The sequence below is a fragment of the Microtus pennsylvanicus genome, chromosome 12, assembly GCF_037038515.1.
Source record: "Microtus pennsylvanicus isolate mMicPen1 chromosome 12, mMicPen1.hap1, whole genome shotgun sequence".
NCBI classification, from domain to species: Eukaryota; Metazoa; Chordata; class Mammalia; order Rodentia; family Cricetidae; genus Microtus; species Microtus pennsylvanicus.
Window position 1 is genome coordinate 17,103,876 of NC_134590.1, and position 20,512 is coordinate 17,124,387.

Consider the following 20,512-nt stretch of genomic DNA (forward strand, 5'->3'; position numbering starts at 1 on the left):
CGGGAAGAAGGAAGAAGTCCTAGTCTGCAGTCCTGACCCAGCCACAGAAGTAAGATATAACTGCCTCACTGAATAAGGTACTGAGCCATGTGGCTAGCACAGACAAGAATAACAGGCTAATAAAAGTTATAAAAGTTAATAAGAAGTCTGAGTTAATGGGCCAATCTGTTTATAACTAATGTAGATCTCTGTGTGATTTCTTTGGGATTTAACGATTGCAGGAACTGGGAAGGACAGAAACTCAGACAACAATTTATTATGTGATTTCCTCAAAGAACTTAAAGTTCATTACAAGAAGTCATCAAACACACAGAATGGCAAATAAGAGAAGGTGAAAAGAATCTACAGTATTTGTAATGGCTTACATATGGACTGTATAAAAAGCCAAATTCAGATTAGTAAAACAACCATTGCTGTAGTGTACATCCTATGCAACAGAGTGGGTCAGTCTTAAATAAAATGGGTAAAATATTTCAGTGGGTATCACCATCATGGTCTTGACCTCTTTGTTCATATTCTCAATCTTCCCACTCTTCAACTGGATTTTGGGAGCTCAGCCCAGTGCTGCAATGCAGGCCTATGCTTCTGTTTTCATCAGTTGTTGGATGAAGGTTTTATGGTGATATTTAAAATATTCATTAGCTGAATGATGTGTGGTTTGAAGGAAAATAGCCTCCATAGAGAGTAGCACTATTAACAACAAAGTATGGCTTTGTTGGAGGAAGCGTGTCACTGTTGGGGCCGGCTTTGAGGTCTCTTGCTCAAGTTTTCCTCAGGGTAACTGTCAGTCAGTTTCCTGCAAGATGTACGGCTCTCAGCTCCAACACCATATCTGCCTGCATGCTGCCATACCCGCACCATAATGATAATGTACTGAACCTCTGAAGTGTAAGCAAACCTCTTCAATTAAATGATTTTGTTTTTGTTTTTGATTTTGTTTTTCAAGACAGGGTTTCTCTGTGGTTTTGGAGCCTGTCCTGGAACTAGCTCTTGTAGACCAGGCTGGTCTCGAACTCACAGAGATCCGCCTGCCTCTGCCTCCCAAGTGCTGGGATTAAAGGAGTGCTCCGCCACCGCCCGGCCTAAATGATTTTCTTATAAGAGTTGCCACAATCATGGTGTCTTTTCATAGCAATAAAAACCCTAAGACATATGATCTTTCTTAGAGTTTCCTAAAATAATTTATTCTATTCAAGCCTTAGATACTTGAATAGACAGAACAAGAAAGAAATTTGGATGAACAATAAAATTTGAAAGGTGTTCACATCTCTATTTCTCAGTGAAAATGCAAATTAAAAACAGTATATAATAGTTAGAGGGGCTAAAATGAAAAGAATCAAAGTCCATAAATACAGTATAAAATCAGAACAAAATAAAGCAACAACAACAAAATGAATAGACGTAAAAGGATGCTTCTCAATGCTGACTTAAATGAAGATTGGCAAAGCACATACAAAATTTCTATTAATATTTGCTAAAACTGATCATAGTGTACTTTAATTATTGGTCAATGAATAATGATCCCATTAATAAGCATGTTGTGTTAAAGACATATTCAATAATTGTTAAAACAGAATAAGGAAGAGTTTGTTCAGCATTTCTCTCTCTCTCTCTCTCTCTCTCTCTCTCTCTCTCTCTCTCTCTCTCTCTCTCTCACACACACACACACAATAGCAACAGCAATAAGATCTTGCAAAGATAGAATTCTGACTTCAGTAAATGTAGGTCTGTCCACAACAAAGAAATCGGGAGGGGAAGGAGTGCACACCAACTTACTAAGAAAAAGCATCAGGAGTTCAAGGACTCTGGTAGAATCAAACTCACGTGATACTGAGGACAAGCCAGAATAACCAGATAGTATTTAAAATAATGAGACAAGTAATCAGATCAGATAGTGAGAATAATCAAGTACTGACAGGGGTGCTATTAGATCAACTTACAAAAACTCTTTGCTAAAACTTGGTTTTCCAAGTAAGTACATAGATGGACTTAGATGTTTCAGAAGCCTGTATAATATATGATAAAACAAAGAATAATTGTCAATTGCCAAGATAAATGCTAGTCTGAATCATGTACCAATGATATCAGCAATATATTTTGATCCCTCAATCTAAAAGCCACAAAAGTATGATTTAATACTATTTTGGATAAATTTAATACAATGGAATGCAATGTTTTACTGTAATTGAGATGAATGAGCCTATCACCTAAAAATAACATGATTGGGTTTTAGGTAAACAGCATTCTATGGCTATGGCTTAAATAGAAGAAAGAAGAGACTATACAACCCATAAGTGGAATATATTATCACCTTAATAAAATACATAAAAACTTTATTTATTCTTCAGTGCTTTGTCTATCTTTGTCCTTTGCTTTGTGAATCACATGTTTATTGCCTTTAGAACTGAAAATCCACACTTGATGCATAGAATTTTTTAAGATTAGTGCTTCATTCAGGTCATAGATAGTTGATGCAATGTCACCCAAGTTTGCAAACTTTCCAGGTCTTAGGTGACATCTAGGAGAGTAGGACATCAATGATCAAATGAATTGTACTGGAAAATACTACTCTGTCTATTTTTATCAGTACAAGCATTGCATAAGAACGGTGTAAAAGTCTATTGTTTTTCCATAAAGCTTTGAATAGCAGAAAAACCAGGAGACTCACATATTATAGGAATCTCATGAATTATGAGCATATTCTAGCTGAAACTATCATTAGAAGACTCACAAGACTTCCCAACATCAGATTCCAAATAAGAATCAGTTATATGTTTATATCCCTTTAATGTAGAGAAATCAAGTCTTATAGGAATGATCCTGAAATTAGATCATATTTCTCAGTTTATTGCTTGCTGTCTACCTATGAGTTTTGTGGTATTCACCTGGAAAAAGAAATATTTTATCATTTTACAGAGTCTGAGATTTATGCTTTTCCCCATTTCTACTTAAGTGTGGAGAAAACTCTGAAGAGCTGTGGTTTGTGATACCGTTTCTTGGTAGAGTCAAGTAATAGATGAAGTTGCATGTGATTTTGTTTCCACTAATTCTAGGAAGAACAAAACCATTCCTGGGTAATTCCCAGGCTACTAAGTTGCAGTGTATGGTCTGAATGGCTATAAAAGACTGCTTTATTCACCGTGATGTATAGAGTAAAGAGATAGAAAAGGTGCACTTGAAATCATGTCTCTTATAGTTAAATTGTAAATTAACAGTGTCCTTCATTTCTAGGCACACTAGAGAGACTGTGAATGACTGTAAAGAGGAATATTAATGAGTCATATAATAATAATGAGATTCTACTTCCTGTGGTTTTTTGGAGGACAATGAGGATTGTGAGTTCGAGACCAGCCTGGTCTACAGAGCTAGTTCCAGGACAGGCTTCAAAGCCACAGAGAAACCCTGTCTCGAAAAACCAAAAAAAAAAAAAAAAGTTAAGGAGGCAATGAAAGCTATTTATTACAGATGTCGGATATTTTAAGTGTGAAAAATTTAACGTTCCTTGTATTTGTCTTACACAAAGCAATTTTGTAAATTCATAATCTTCAAGCTGTTTTAAAAACTAAGGAAAAAGAAGCAATTTGTTTTATCTTACAGAGAAAGAAGACTTTACTTCACTCAACTGTCTCATGGACAGATTTAACCTAGTTTGGCACTGCAGTTTAGACTGCAGCAAATACAACTGTTTTTTTCTATTAATAATATTGGATTAAACTGATATGTTTGGTGATATTCGAGATAATCATCAGTGTGATAGTGGGGCAAGGCCAGTTCAGGCACCCTCTACTCTACTGCCCAAGGACCTAGCTGGGGACATCCCCTTGGATACCTGGGATCCCCTCAGGAGCCAAGTCTCTTGCCAACCCTAAAATGGCTCCCTTAATGTAGATATCTTCTTCCCTGCTCCTATATCTATCCTTCCTCCATCTCCACCTTCCCACTCCCCCAAGCTCTCTCCAGTCTTTCCCTTTTCCATTCTCTCTCCCCCTCTCCCTTTCCCCCACCCCCATCTTCCCACAGGGCAGGGTTCCCTGCCCTCTCTTAAGGAGGGAGGAGGGTAAGTGGGGGAGCAGGAGGGGAATGGGAGGAGGGGAGGAACTGTAAATTTTTTGAATGGAAAAATAAATTTAAAAAAAGAAGTAAAAAAATAAACTGATATGTTTGCTCTTGTAGGGTTAATGTTTAGTTCCTCACATATATTCTTTACTTTGCCTCAATCATATTCACATGGCAAAAGTAAAGCACAGCTAGATTCAAACTCCCAGTGTCCCCATCACTCACTTACTGATGCATTATGATCAGATGGCAGATATTCTATAAAAAAAGCAACCTTAAATTAAAGGTACTTTAGATAGCTTACAAGTATCTTTGGACTTTCAGCTCCAGCTAGAAATAAAGATATCTAAATTTTTCATTAAAATTGCATAAAGTTAGCTCAAACACAGTTTCACACAAACACTCCATACAGTTATGTAAATATCCAATAATGACAGGAATACATGACTTGTGCCTTAAAATGCAGTTTATTGGAAAGAGGAGAAAGAAAATCTCAGTTACTGCACACAATTACACCAAATAATAGTATTTACAGAAGAATCAATTCAAAGTCTTTTAAAACAAAATTTCCATTATAGAAACTTAGTTAAAGACTTCAATTCTTTCCGCTTGGTGTTTTCCCTACTGACATGATGCAACTGGAATTTAGACAGATTCTTCCTAGGAAAGGTAAGCTTAAGGAAGGGTGCTATGCTATCCTATATGCAGTAGACAACCCAAGAGAGTGATTGCCCTTTCTACGGTGGTTTCCTATTCTACAACAGCAATTAAGCCTTGGATAAGATGATGAATCCATATGATGAATGGAGAGGAGAAGTGAAGAGGTTCCAGTCACATCTGTAAGTAGAGGTGGAAATGCATGGTTAGCTAGATTATGTCATTTTGAGGGGAAGTTGTTATGATTTGATATACTTTGTTACTCATTTTTTTACATCAACCTAGCTCATGGGATAATTTTTATTTCTCTACTACTGATACACACACACACACACAAACGCACACATTGCTTCTGGTTTGTATTGATTTAAAGATAATTTTTTACTAAGGTGTAACTTTTTGTGTTATTATTACAGATGCCACCAGGCAAACACACACACAAAATGAATGCCACATAAGTCAGAAGATTATTGCTTTCATGGCGGGGGGGGGGGATGTAAGGAACATCTCACACCACACACAAGTACACACACACTTAGAGTGGCTGAGATGATTAAAATACATGTTTAGTTTTACTGTGTGACTTGCTACTGATTCCTACTTTAGCATCATAAAAAATAGGATCTTTGTCTCAGAGGCACTATTCCACAAAGAAGTAGTAACATTCACACATACTTGCATAGGCTATTCCATTATTACAAGTTTTACTAGTAAAACATTATTTGCCATTAAATCAGTTAAGTACTAATACTACTTAAATACATAATTATAAAAATTCGAATTTCAAATGGAGTAGGGCTAAGCATTAGACACAAAGACTATAAACTCACCGAGTGTTGTAATTGTGGAGTTTCTGAGGGTTGAATTAATGTCTCTGAAAAAACAAAATTCATTCACATCAGTGGATGAATTTATTCAGTAGTAAAATTTTAATGAGAAAGATGATGGTTACTTATTAAGTCATTGTTTTCATCGTACTATGCTTAACAAAGATTATTTTAAGGATCACCATAAGGATAAAGGTCACCTTAAAGATAAGGAAAAGCATTTCCATAGTATTTCAAATGAGGAAAGGGCCAGGAGTTGAATTCAGGATGAATGCATGTGGGTTTTTTAACATACCTTTTCAATTGATTATATGCATATGTGTGTGTGTGTGTGTGTGTGTGTGTGTGTGTGTGTGTGTGTGTGTATGAGAGAAAGTGCTTAGAGATTAGTGAAAACTGAAGAAGGATAATGTTTACTGTGCATCAGCAATCTTCTGCTTCCATCATTAAAGTGGACTCAACTTCTTGAACAGAGAATTCTGCTCTTCTTGTGACTGAGAGGTCACTTTGAGTCTTAGATACCAGAAAGCATCTAACTGGTCATTTTTATTCTAAATATTTTCTTATTATGTATCCTTTGGCATAGCATCAACATTTAGTAATTTTCATATACTTACCACCACACTTTGGTTTCTTCAGCAGTCTTGGGGACAATGGGCTTGGCAGTGTTAAGAACAGATTCGGGAGTAATGTGCTGTACGTCTTGTGGAATAAAAGGCCAAAAGGGATAGGTCTCATACTGCTGGTAGAATTGTGGAAAGACCTGCAGAAAAAGACAAAACAAAAATGTGTGAGCAATGGCTGTTTGAGTCCATATAGAGCTGGGCATCATTCTCACTTCTTAAGAAGTGCATTTCCAAACTGAATCCCTAGGCCCAGCATTATCCATACAGGTCCAATTACCAGACCAGAAGATATAAGAACACGAGTCCCCATTAGTGTTCAACTACAACTCACTGATATTTTCACTACAAAAAATAGTTTTGCTAATTTAAACCTACTTAACTTTCCTTAAGGACTTTAATGTCCAAAGAAGGGTCCTATATCCAGGGTCAATATAGCTGATCCTTAAATGTCTCATATATAGAAAATAATTCTCTAAATGATAGCTCAGGGCCTCCCAAGAAACCAGTCTGGGAACAAAAAATAACCTGTGTTCTTTTATGAAATATTAGAACAGCTGCTTCTATTGATCTATTTCATAATTTTAGTCAGAAATTTAGAAATTTCTATCTAATACATCCAAAACTCTCTAAGTAGAATTTATATTTTATGGGACCAGAATTAAAATTAAAAACAGGTTTTTAAATTAAAAATTTAAATTTTTTTCTGTGAAAACTTTTATAAATAATAACACAAGTATTATATATGAAAATTTCTATTTTTTATTGATATATAAAATAAAATGAAATAATCAAACCAACTGACCTGAGTAAAGAATTGGGCCAGTTCCTTGGTGAGGAGAGAGAAAAAAACAGTCTTCATAAGTTACATATAGTCACCAATAAAGACTAAATTATTGTACTAAATTTGAAAAGAAGAAAATCTATATGTACATTTTCAAACTGTCTATAAAAGAAAAGGTCGAAGCCAATATTTTCATCACATTTTAAATAAAATGAATCATTGCCTTGAATTTGCTTTTACTTTGAGCAGTGAAAACGACTACAGAATTCAAGAACTCAAAGAAGATAACTTGGGACACACTGACAAATCATCTCAAAATCAATAACTGATTTAATATCTAAAAGCTTAGGAGGCAATATTTAGCCATAATCATATTCATAGAAAGAAAATTCCATCACTTTCTTACGTTTCTTTATAATAATAGAACTTTCTATGTGATACATACAAGTGGGACTGTCAAGGATCAACAGTCTCCAAATTGAACACAAAGTGACTTCTTTTAAAAATAAAGAATTAAATAGACACTAGAAATAAGAGGATGTGGGAATTGGAAGAGATGAAAAATTGACAGTCTTATTAATTTCTCCAAAGTGAGACACAATATGTATTCAGATTGAGAACTTAAATTGTTTCTATTGCATAACCATGTTTGGAAACAGGGTACCAAGTAGGGTTTTTCTGATTTAAAGGTTGGACTGAAACTATTTTCCTTCAGAGGTGTCTAAAGAATTAGTCTTTCATTTTTCTTTGGCAAGTTATCTGAAATTCCACAGCGAGGCCGGAACTATCACTAGAGAGCCCAAGAGTAGCCAGCATCTAAGAAATATTGGCACAATCAATGCTACTTATTGACACAACACACACACACACACACACACACACATCAGCATCGTACACAACTTATATAGATTGATAGCAACATTGTGCATGCACACACAAATGTCACACAAACACGCATGAACATGTGTACGTGTGCATGCTCACACACAGATTTTTTTTTTTACCTGATCCACTACACTCATAGGCTCTCTCTGCAAAGAGAAAAGGAAATAGAAATTACTTTTAGGCTCTATTAACACAGAAGAAGCAACCTGTTTGAAACCTTTCTTGTTAATGACATGGGAGCTGTCACTAATTTTGTCAACTGCTATTTAATTACTCACTGACCTCTTTCCCTCTAAGATATAGAGGCACCCCCAACAATCACTGATTCATTAAATAGTAAGTCCTGTTCGAAATCTTCATGCCTGGTATGCAATGGTTCGAGGCATCTCCTGAGTCAGAATTGCTAGGGAACAGCTGTTTCGTAGTAACTGACTTCTATCTTAAATCCCAGAGACAATGGAACCAGCGGTATACAGAGTGGGTCAGACAGCATCTGTACGACTGAAAAATTCACCCCATAGATGACAAAATAGAAAGCGGAAGGATGTTGATACAATCCCCTTGGACTCTGAAGTCTAGAATCTGCCTACATAGTCTCTTCAAAGAAGTGTGTCAGTCAGTAAATCTAGTCAAACTTCAACATGCCCCGATGAAGGAAACATGACTAAAACCGAACTGGGGAGTCCTAAACTACGCTCAGTTTGACAATCCGAAATTTAAACATATAGTTACGTGACAATAAAAGAGGTGTTGACATGAATAAATGTAACTGTAGAAAGTACCCCTTTGTAATGCTTGTAATTATAGCTGCGCTGCCCACAGGAGCTGAGTTATGCACTAGGTGGACCAGGAGCAGGCGCCACACAACGGATGGTGAATGAGTTAACCAATAAAAACTCGTTTAGGAACAGGAGAAAGAGAAAGAGGAATCTATCTGACTGGAAGTTTTAAAGCAAATCTTAGTAGTGTATTAATTTCATCATACAGATCAATATTACCATTTGGACTTGGTTGTATGCGCTCATTCTGTAAGGCTGCTCCTGTACAGAAGGAAACGTATTTTGGATTACTCAGACATCTGACTTCACACGACTGTGCTAACTACAGTGAGTCGAGATTATATCAGTATCCATGAAATTTACAACACACCATACCGATTCTATGGAAATTACTGAAAAAATCCAAAGTTTCATATTTTGAGTATATCAAAAATCTCAGGTATGGCTAAATTTACTGAAATTTAGAAAAATAAATAGTAAATAAATTTTATTCACTGAAAGAAATACAAAGCCCCAAACCCATCAATTTCTTAACATGATATTTTATTCTCCTACCCATTTGTAGTCCTTATTAATTTTTTTCTTTGGTAAATGTTAAGTAAAATATTACCATGCTGGAGTAGTAGAACTGGCTCAGTCTTGGAAGGTGTTTCTGTGTTTTAAAACAAAACAGTGTATGTTTTAAAATGTAACCCACAATATAAGTACTAAAATATTTGAAATTTAATAAATTATCTCACCTGAACAAAGGCAGGCTGCTAAAGAAGAAAAACAAATTGTGTCTTTCAGTCTACTGATTTTATTCATTTATGAATAGTCAACACTTACTATGCACTTCTTTTTCATAGAGATTGCAATAAGTACTATGAAATATACTGGAAAAGCTATGCAAAACCCAGATGCCTCTAAAACGTGTAAAGTTTAACATACATAGTTAAGAAAATCGGTTAATTTCTGAGAGAATTGCTGACATTTGCACTTGTAAAATAAGATATTTAAATTTTTGTAGATTTGTTCCAAACAGAATCAACATGAAAACTAGAGCAACAATATGGATACCACTATCGCACAACACGTAATGGAAATATTAAAATAATTTAAAATTTGGTAAATAATCTTACCTGTACCTCGGAAGCTTGCTAAAGAAGAAAAACAAATCTCCTTTTAGTATATCAATTGACATAGACTTTGTATTGGCATAGTATTTGAGAAACATTAAAATAATTTCGATTTAGTAAAATGTCTTACCTGGGCCAGGGAAGCCAGCTAAAGAAGAAAAGTAGGCTTTTTAGTATATTGATCGACATAGAATTTATATTGGCTTACAACTTGAGAAATATTAAAATAATTTAGCTTTAGTAAAAAAAAAAAATTTTTTTACCTGGGCCAGGGCAGCTCTCTAAGGAAGAAAAAAAAAATTCTCTTTTAGTATACTAACATAGAATTTGCACTGGTATAGAATTTAAAAAATATTAAAATAATCTAGATTTAGTAAAAAAATCTTACCTGGGCCAGGGCAGCTTGCTATGGAAGAAAAATAAGTCTTTTAGTATGTTGATTTTATGTAGAATTTTATTGGCATAATATTTAAGAAACATTAATTTAGATTCATTAAAAAAAACTTACCTGGACCATGGAAGCTTGCTGTGGAAGAAAAATAATTTTCCTTTTAGTGTATTGATTGAGATAGAATTTGTATTGACATAGTATTTGAGAAATATTAGAATAATTTAGATTTAGTAAAAGAATCTTACCTGGGCCAGGGAAGCTTGCTATGGAAGAAAAATAATTTTCCTTTTAGCAAATTTTTGACAGAATTCATTTTGGCTTAGTATTTAATAAATATTAAAATTAATTTAGATTCAGTAAAAACATCTTACCTGGGAAAGGGAAGCTTGCTATAGAAGAAAAATAAGGTTTTTTTTTAGTATATCAATTGGTATAGAATTTGCATTGACATAGTTTGAGAAATATTAAAATAATTCATTTTTAATTTAAGAATCTTACCTGGGCGAAGGAAGCTTGCTGTAGAAGAAAAAATAATTTGCATTTTACTATATCAACTGGTATAGAATTTGCACTGACATAGTATTTGAGAAATATTAAAATAATTCATTTTTAATTTAAGAATCTTACCTGGGCCAGGGAAGCTTGCTATAGAAGGAAAAATAATTTGCATTTTAGTATATTAACTGGTATAGAATTTGCATTGGCATAGTATTTGAGAAATATTAAAATAATTTATTTTTAATTTAAGAATCTTACCTGGGCCAGGAAAGCTTGCTATAGAAGAAAAATAATTTCTTTTTAGTATATCATTTGATATAAAATTTGCATTGACATAGTATTTGAGAAATATTAAAATAATTATTTTAAATTTAAGAATCTTACCTGGGCCAGAGTAGCCTGCTAAAGATAAAAAAAATAACTATTTTAGTATATTGATTGACATGGAATTTTTATTGTCATAGTATTTGAGAAATATTAAAATAATTTAGATTTAGTAAAAAACAAACTCACCTCGGCCATGGTAGCTTGCTAGGGAAGAAAAATAATTCTTTTTTAGTATATTGACTGAAATAAATTTGTGTTGGAGTAATATGTAATATTTGACATTGACTCCACTAATGCAAAGTTTTTCCTAGTTAGAAATTAAGTATATGACATCTAAATTTAGCTCAACCTTAAGAAGCTCACATCCACTGTACAGCATATAACAATATTCTCTGTTTCTCTCCCCTGTCTCTTAATATCATGTTTATATCAGAGAGTTAATAAACTTTAACTCTGGTTCAAAAAATTAGAAGGAGTAAACATTTTATACTGATATTTGGATAAAAAATTTGCTAATTATTATTAATGTCAAAGCTAGAATAAATGACTTATTAAGAAAAAAGTGTGAATGAAACTCATTTATATTATCTTTATAATTGAATATGAAGTAGCATTATAATAAATAAAACATTACCTGGCATTGTTGGTTGCATTTGATCTGTCTCTTAAGCTGTTCCTGTTTAAAATGAAAGAATATTCTCAATTTCCTGTACACTTTGTTTACTATTAATAATAGTAAATAAATTAAATTTAGCAAATATGCCTTACCTCATTGACATTGGAAACAGCATTCACAGTTTCCTAATGAAATGATGAAAACACAGATTTATAGTTATGACACATTCTCATGTGAAGAATTCTAATCAAAACATGACATATTACTAAGTTGCTGCGCTAGACTGTTCTTGAGCCATAAACTCCTGGGTATGGAGATGGAGCTGCTATTTGGTTTGCACATGGCGTTTATGCTGCCTTACTTCTTACTAACTTTACTAGGACATTACTCAGAATGTTGCGACCAATGGAAATAAACACAACTAAAAATTAACACAACTACCCTACTTCTCCAACATTTTATTTTAGTAACTGGAAATTTAACTCTTAAAGTCAAAGCTTCGGCTTCATCATCTTCTGATCTACGGTCCTTTCTTTAGGTTAGCAAGAGGAATAGAAGGAAAACGACTTGTATTATCAGAGCCAGGGTGAGCCACATCCAAGTCACGTCTACACAGAATATAAAGCACATGCATCATTCACTTGGAAGAGATCATTTCATAGCCTCGAGTGCTATTTTAAAAAGTCTGAGGATGATAAAGAAAGAAACTAAATATAAAGATAAACAATCAAGCAGGGGAACCCCACACATGGCCAGAGAGGATAGTTTGCCCAGAAATAACTCTTTAAATTCATCTTTGGCCAGCAGTTACTTTCTCCTTTTTAAGGATGATAACTGTATTCTAAAATATAGTGTCACACACATAGAGACTCAGGCAAGGAGGTCTTATGTTGTAATTTTGTATAGTTCTACAGGTTTACACAAATGTCTTCCAAGGTACAGGAGCTTGGAGTGAAAATAAAAGCCTTTACCTCGCTTGATGAGCTGGTGCTGGCGACTGCCTGCTAAGAGGAAGAAAATGAGTGTTACGACCTCCTGCAAGTTTCAAAATTTGAAGAAAACAGTCCCATGGCACTGAAAGGGTCATTTTAGTGTTGAAACGAACTATGTGAAAAGATTTGTGGCTACTATCATATATTTTCTTATCAATTTTACTTGAAAATTACGTGCAGGAAACCCCAACAATATGGGAAGAAAGTGAAGAAAGCCCTTAAATAGTGCCTTTTATCTATTAAAACAAAAACAACTGTGCCCTTGTATTAATGCAAAATTTAAGAAAACTCCTGATAAAATAAAAAGCTAACAGCATAGCTATTGATCAAGGTTATCAAAGACCCTAGGGTCAGTGTTAATTCTCACATACGTTGGGATTAGTTAATGTGAATAAACAGAAAATACTGAAAATAACACTTCCACTGTGGGGATAGAAATTAGATTCGGTATCAAATCACACACCCTTTGAAATGTTTACTCTCTCTTCCAATTCACGCAAATATATACCTTTGTAGTTTCACTTCCAGTCATACATTTTTAAAAGATTGGTTTTACTATTTCACTGATTATTTGTGTCTGGAGATAGTTAATTGACTATATATGTAACTGACCAATGCAGTATCATTGGGCAGCATAGCGCATTGGTCAATGTGGGGTCATCTGTTTAGCACTGTACTCAGGAGTAGAAAAGGAAGTTCTTAGGTCCAAATGTCAGCAAGGTATTCCACTGCAATGTCTACCTTTGATGCACATTTTTCTTTTTAGTTTTTATTCTAATCAACAAACAAACCTTTTATTTTACTATCATCTAAATGACTTAAATTTCTACTCCCAGTTCTAACTGGAACACATTTGCCTACTTTATTCACAAAATTGTACACAATTCTGAGAACTTCAAGAAAGAAAATACTTTGAGATTCATTTTCCCAGAGAGCTCAGCATAAGTTAGGTCTCTGAAAATGAAGCAGAGGGCACACACGCTCATGGTGCACAGTTGCTTAGTTTTTACAAAACAGACGCTCACCTGAGCGCTTGCCATTGCTTGTTCCTAGGGAAAAGAAATGAGAAGAAAAATTTTTCTTATTTTTCATGACAAACATTGAGATATAAAACAAATCAGTACCAACTCAAATAGATGCTAGAAAAAAATAGAAATTTGGAGAATATCTAAGAATTGAGGAAAACAAACAAAAATTGTCAAACTGGAGTGTTCACTTTCCTAATTTGTATTTCCAAGATTAATTAAAATTCTTGAGCGAGTTCTTCCACATCGGGAGTGATAGTGCAACTTTTTGTTTTCTTTTAACTTAGTTTCTGGACGTTGAGCAGAAACACTGTCTAAGAAGCATGCAATAGATAAAACTATGCCAGAGTAGAATGGCTCAAGTGTGCATAGATATTTAAGAAATAATTCTTTTGTGCTTAATATCCTGCACCCATGTTTAGCATCACAGTAGTAGAAAGATAACAGCCTCGGGCTGAAGTTCAAAATATCAGTGTTAGTGTGTCATCTACTTAATTTCAGCAAACACATAACCATGCCTTTTTTTCTAGCAATTAAAGATATTCGTCATTGAATGCTCAGAATTATTCTCTAATTTATGTACGATAACTACAAAGACTGCTTATTAAATGTTGCCCCCTCCCCATACCCAGTGAAGTATTTTTAAAACAAAGGGCATTACCTCAATTGGTTCATTCATAGTTTGCTGTAAGAAAAGATTTCAGTCATTAAATAGTCTGTAAAAGATGCACTTCATTGCTTCTATGAATTTTGAGAACTACATAATACTCTTTTAATATAGATTTTTTTTTAAAAAAAGGTATTAATCAATTAGGTACAAAAGTGATTAGTGAAAGAATACTGGTGTGAAGTAAGGTGTTTTGGGGCCACTTGCAATGCTTTTTAATCATCCCTGACAATGCATTTCTTCAGCCTTCATAGTCTATGCAAACCATGGGCCAGACTGTAATTGCATTTATTTGTTTAACCATTGAGGTATATGCATATCATACTTCATCACAATTGTTCATCGAAGTCCATTCAATTAGAAGGCCTTTTAAGTATCACTAGAATCCATTAGGCATTTCGAATGTGTAATTGAGAGGTCAAGCAAAGGATAATGGCATAAGCAGTCCTAATAAAAGTATGTTCGTGCTGTGTGGAGGTGTGTATCTGTCATATTATTTTATGGAAAGCATTTGTACCTTGATTTCATCACTCTGTTCTGTCACAATAGCTCTCTGCTGAAAAAGAAAAACATAACTTGTGTAACACATTTATAAACCACAGAATTTAAAAAGAGTTTAAATTTCTTAAAATGTTTCTTACTTTGTTCAGGTCATTGAAGAATTTCTTATGGTTATAAAAGAAATAAATCAGTATTAGTTATAAAGGACATAACTAATATGAATCAGTAATAAAATTAACATCATCCCTTCCTGTTGTAAATTTAAAATTAAATCTATTTTCCATTAATGTCCCATTGTTCTTGTTACATCAGTTCTAAACTTAAGTGTTTCTTTGCTGTGTTTTCTTTGTATACTCTGTCAGTAAATGTGTTTTTAAAATACTATCAAATTTATTGTAGCTGATTTTTGTTGTATTTGCCAATCATTTCAGTTAATTATCAGTTTTGTGATCTATTAATTTTTAACATTTGAGTAGCTTTTTTTAAACTCTATACCCCATGGATTCATTCTGTCTTAAGTGTGCTAATTAGTCTTTAAACAAAGTTATGTTGTCTTTGTTCAGCTCATGTTTAGGATGTCAGGTTAATAAGACCTTTTGGTTCAGCTTCTGATGACTTGCTAAAGTGGGCAGTGAAAAGTCCAGGGTCTTAAACACAAAGAACTACAGATAGTTATGGAATGCTGACAGCATGAGAAATAATCTTCCCTATGGAAGTGGATAACAATTGGTTATCCAATATCAAATGGTCAGCCTTGAATACATACATATAATATATGCAGATTGAATATGGTGTATTTATGTATTTGGTAATATATATATATATATATATGTATATATGTGTGTGTGTGTGTGTGTTTGTGTGTACCAATTAATGAAGAAAGAAAGAAAGAAAGAAAGAAAGAAAGAAAAAAAGGAAAGAAAGAAAGAAGAGCAAGAATAGCTAATAGCTATTTGGGAAGTTTTAAAGAGAGAAAAGAGCAGGGGGAAATGGTCTATTAAAATATCAAAATAAGGGCAAGAATTAAAATATTTTTTTAAAAAAAGAATTAAAATATTTGTGTTAAAATTCATTCAGACAAAATTGGGTTAGCCATCAAATCTTTTAAATAAATAATTGTCTTCCTTCAAAATTTGATATTCTTTATTCAACAAATAACTTTGTAGAGAACTGTAGCACAGAATACTCTACATTGTGAGCATGAAACCTTGTGCTGCTAAATAGATCATTGAAAGAAAAGACAGGTGTTTAGTCAGAAGCAAAATTTTAGATAGAAATTAAAATCTACTTTTTAATGAATGAAAAGGACTATCAACTCAAGTTAAAACACTTTTGTAAGCATACTGTACTTTGTTTATCTATTTATTGATACCAAAGTATGGTGAAGCATGCATGGAAATGCCATATTTGCATCCTCTACCTGTATGTTGGCCTAAAAAGAATGAGTTTTCCTCTAAGATTACATTTGCGTGTTAAGAATTGGTAACACTTACCTCAGTGAACTTGAGATACATAGGCAGTTTGACAGACTCCTGTTGTTCCTGTTGAAATTAAATTTGGATTATAAAATGATAAACTGATCCCTGAAAGTACACACGTGTTGAAACATATTATTTCATTTATATATGGAGAATGACTGTAAATGCACCAAAATGAACTCTTTGCTGCAGGAGCCCAAGTGTTTAATTTAATTCAGTAAATAGGTAGATTCTTAGGTGGAAGATAAATCTGTAGTTTTAGTTTTATGGACTAAATCAAAAATTTAAAAGAGACACCTTAACTGGCTCCTTTTTTTCCAAGCTTGATCTGTTAAGCATGTTTTCCAAATTTTCAAGCAAAGACTTTACATATGCACTGAATCAAAACAAGATTGAGATGGCAGTCCAGGTATCTGAACACTTAGATACTTTTGAAGATGTATAAAAATCAGTGTGTAGAAGGCATTCCACATTCGTCATAACCAACTGAAGAGACCAGCAGAGCATGGACTCAACTCCCTACACAGGTAACTTACCTCAGAGCTGTCCTGGTATTGATTCTGCAGAGAGTAAGTGATAACATGACATTAGTTCATACACTGGAAAGAGTGGAGGATTAATGCCTATTGTAGTGAGTGTGGTATAGTTAATTAATTCATGATTCATTACATAAAATTAGAACAAATTAAAAGCCACAAGAATTAAATGGAAAAGTAAAAGCCAGAATACATTAAAATATTAACGTATTTTGTTTTGCTATTTCCTGTGAACTAAATGATACTCTCTCTGTGTGTGTGTGTGTGTGTGTGTGTGTGTGTGTGTGTGTAGTCATGTTTATGCCAAGGTACATATATGGAGGCCAAAGAACAACTGTAAAGGTTGAAAGTTGGCTTTTCCCTTCCAGTTTGAGTTCTGATGTCTTAGTAAGTCATCAGACTCGCACACACTGCCATTTACCCACTGAGACATTTCATTGGCCCCATGTGCACTCTTATAGAAAGTTTTGTATGAATAACTAATCTTGCATCTGCTAACATTTTTTTTGGATAAGATACTCTCCAGTAAAGGTAAAGGGGGGTATTTCTTAGAGAAAGAAAGACAGAGTTTGGGTCTTTTTGCTGGCAGTGCATCATCAAGTAAGTCCCTGATTAGAGAAAGTTCTAGAAAGGAAGAGTACAGTACTTACTTGAATGTTTACTGCATTTCTGTGATGAAGTTTCTGAAATGTAATAGAAAATTAATAACATAAATAAGGCTAAAATTAATCAAGGTAACAATAATAATGCACATATAATGTCCTTTACTTGCAATTGCTATTTAAGAAAAATCTTTAACAATAATATTAAAAATTGTCAGAAACTGTTGCTCTGGGAATAAAAAGAAATAATTATTTTATTGGCAGATATAAAAAAAACAGTTTCTGTTTTCTTTAGATTATGACAGAAAATTAAGAAAACCATGTGAAATGCCTGAGAAGTAAAACTCTTCAGTTAGTTTTGACTGTTTCAAAATGATCATTTATTTCTCTGGACAGTTTATATTTCATGAGAATTTTAAAAATAATTTTAAAGCATACCAATTGAGCGGGAAGTGTATAGTAACCTAACTACATGTTAAATTTTGTCATGATTGCTTTTTATCATCAATTATATTTCAGAATTATTTAAATCTGCATTTTGATTGATAAGATAACAATAAAATTTAATTAAACTGTTACCATATACAAGTAGATACCACACTGTTTTCTTTGGTATATGAATTTTCTATTTCTTGGGAAGTCAAGTGGATACAAAGCACCAAAATGAGAATCTAACTATGTAGAATACTATGGAATAGAAGACTGTTAGTTATACATGATAAGAATTATCATATGCCTGTGGCATACTGAGAAGGACACTTATTCTATGGTGTACTGGGAAAATAAGCCCTGCTACATCCTATTATGTTTTTATAGTGTTATGCAGTATTTTATTTTTTTTCTCACTTTTATTTGTGATTTTCGTTGTGGGTTTATTTAATTTCTAAAAGGACAAGTGACTTGGAGTTCTGGATCTGGAAGGGTTTTGGAAGGATTTCTAATTTTGACTGCAGTTGTTAGGTAGTGATCATCAAAGGCTTAGCGTTATTACTGCAGCCACTCAGGTATGAGCAGCTGGTGGATCATTTCTAACAAGAGGATAGAACTTTTCTCCATTGCACTTACAGGCATAGCAAGAGCAGCAGCCATGAGGCAGGTGAGGATGAGGAGTTTCATGGTTGCTGAGTCCTATTTATGAAAAAGAGTAAGATGTTAGATCTTATCTTCATACATCTTTCCTTGACCATTCAACAAAGGAGTAATTACGATGCTAAAGATAAATTCTTTTGAGAAGTAGTAGTTTTAAACACAAGATGTTTGGTTATGTAAATAGTAAGTGTTTTTACCATTTCTGTCATCTTAGTTCTAACTTTTCATTCATTTATTTTCTCCCTCCAATCCTTTCTCTCTGAAGCCATATTGTCACTGCATGCATGTATATAGATCAGAGAACAATTTGTGAGTTCAAAATTCAAAGTCCGTTGTTTTCTTCTACCATTGGAGCTTTGGGGAGGAACTCAAATGCCAGACTCCATGGCAAGTGTTTAGATATGTTGAACCATCTTGCCTGTTCTTTCTTCGTTCTTATATTATAATATCTTCCCATCAATTTTATTTAATGTCTAAAAATAATTTGACATTTAATATGATATTCTTCAAGAGAGAAAAAACATCAGTCCTTAAAAACAATTCTTCTTAAATCATCACCTTTGCAAGGTGTACAAAATAAATAAAACCCAATGGGAATTTTCATTTGAAATTCTTTGAAAAAATTATCTTTCCTATAAATTAATTTGAAAGCATCTTATGTTTTCAAATTTTGTGGATATTCTCTTGACTAATATTACTGACCTCCTGTAATTAAATTAAAAATTATTGGTCCTCACATCATGACTTTCTTCCTCAAGCTAGCCACATCCCTGTATGACAATGACTCAGTTGGATGCCATTAGTTTCCTGTGTATTTATGTGTTTCAGTTCTAGAATTCCAGGAAATTGCACAAAATAAGAGATAGTCATATTCACTTAAATTGAAAAAAATCAATGAAAAAAAAACTTAATGTGAAAATAATAGCCAGGCAGTGGTTGTGCATGGCTTTAATCCCAGTAATTGGAAGGCAGAGACAAGTGGATCTCTGAATTCGAGGCCAGCCTGGTCTGCAGAATGAGTACGAGAAGAGCCAGGGCAGTACAAAGAAACCCTGTTTTGCAAAAGAAAAAAAAACTAAACAAAAAAAAAAAGAAAAAACAAAATCACATTGTACATGTAATCCTTTTATGTCTTTGTCAACAAACTAACACTGATATAACAAGAATCTAAAACAGCTCTAGGAAAGAAGAAACATTTTTAAATACTATCTAATTTATCATGAATGTTTTTATGGTTTTCCAAGGTTCTAAGTGCAAAAATCTGCACAAAAGAAGTAGTTTATAAATCCATATCATTAGCATAGCCACGTTTATTAGCCAAATGGCACAGATAAATGATGTCCTGAGAGACCCTGTTAAAATGGTCTTTGCTATCATATTCATAGAGATCAGAAAATACTTTGCATGACAACTTCCACTGAACTAGATAAAATAATTACATTTTTTATCCTTAGAGAATATAAAAATTATGTATCATTTTAGTAAGCAATATATTTAATTACAAAAATTAACAAAGGTAAATTGATTTATACAGCTCTAGTACTCTTTCTCCTTCATTGCTAAGAAGATATCAAAATTTACAAGTGTGATTTTAAGCTCTTGGCATATTGTAACAAAGTATCAATATTATATAAATACAGAAAACATTTCAAATACGTTTTAATTGAGTGGAAGAGGTTAGCTGTATAGAATCTTAGCAGTTTTCTTTACACAGTACCTTGAACCCAAGAGAGGGGAGAAGAAAGCTGGAGATGATCAAGATGATGGCTGTGACTGGGCTTCTCAGCTATTTAAACTCACTGCTAAGTGAAATGCTAATTTTGTGGTTTGCTTTCAGACAAAGGCTTCACATAAATTCTAAGAAGTTTCTCAAATAGGAAATTCATTTCTGCCCAATTCTTTTCCTGGGAAATTCTGAGGAAAGGCTTCAACAAAGGAGTGATTTAATTCAATAATGGCAAATTATATAGGAAATAAAATGGTGTTATTCAGAATTAAAATACAAATTGTGAAGATTCACAGTTATTGCTGGACCATGGCTTTGCGTTGCTGGTACAGTTG

At 33.5% G+C, this 20,512-nt stretch overlaps 1 protein-coding gene across 1 annotated transcript; it reads right to left on the reverse strand.

Annotated features, from left to right (window-relative positions):
* Window positions 1-4,576: 4,576 nt before the first annotated feature.
* Window positions 4,577-20,213, reverse strand: Csn1s1 (casein alpha s1). The gene is made up of 32 exons (XM_075942994.1): window positions 20,169-20,213; window positions 18,428-18,490; window positions 17,411-17,443; window positions 16,761-16,784; window positions 16,240-16,287; window positions 14,887-14,910; window positions 14,763-14,801; window positions 14,240-14,263; window positions 13,579-13,602; window positions 12,533-12,565; window positions 11,714-11,746; window positions 11,580-11,621; window positions 11,132-11,149; window positions 11,003-11,020; window positions 10,877-10,894; window positions 10,748-10,765; window positions 10,619-10,636; window positions 10,492-10,509; window positions 10,366-10,383; window positions 10,238-10,255; window positions 10,118-10,135; window positions 9,993-10,010; window positions 9,860-9,877; window positions 9,733-9,750; window positions 9,352-9,369; window positions 9,222-9,263; window positions 8,831-8,872; window positions 7,952-7,978; window positions 6,969-6,992; window positions 6,158-6,303; window positions 5,544-5,587; window positions 4,577-4,893 (listed from the first exon to the last, which is right to left on the reverse strand). Coding segments are annotated over exons 2-31 (891 nt in total). The 5' UTR covers window positions 18,479-18,490; window positions 20,169-20,213; the 3' UTR covers window positions 4,577-4,893; window positions 5,544-5,586.
* Between the last annotated feature and the right edge of the window lie 299 nt (window positions 20,214-20,512).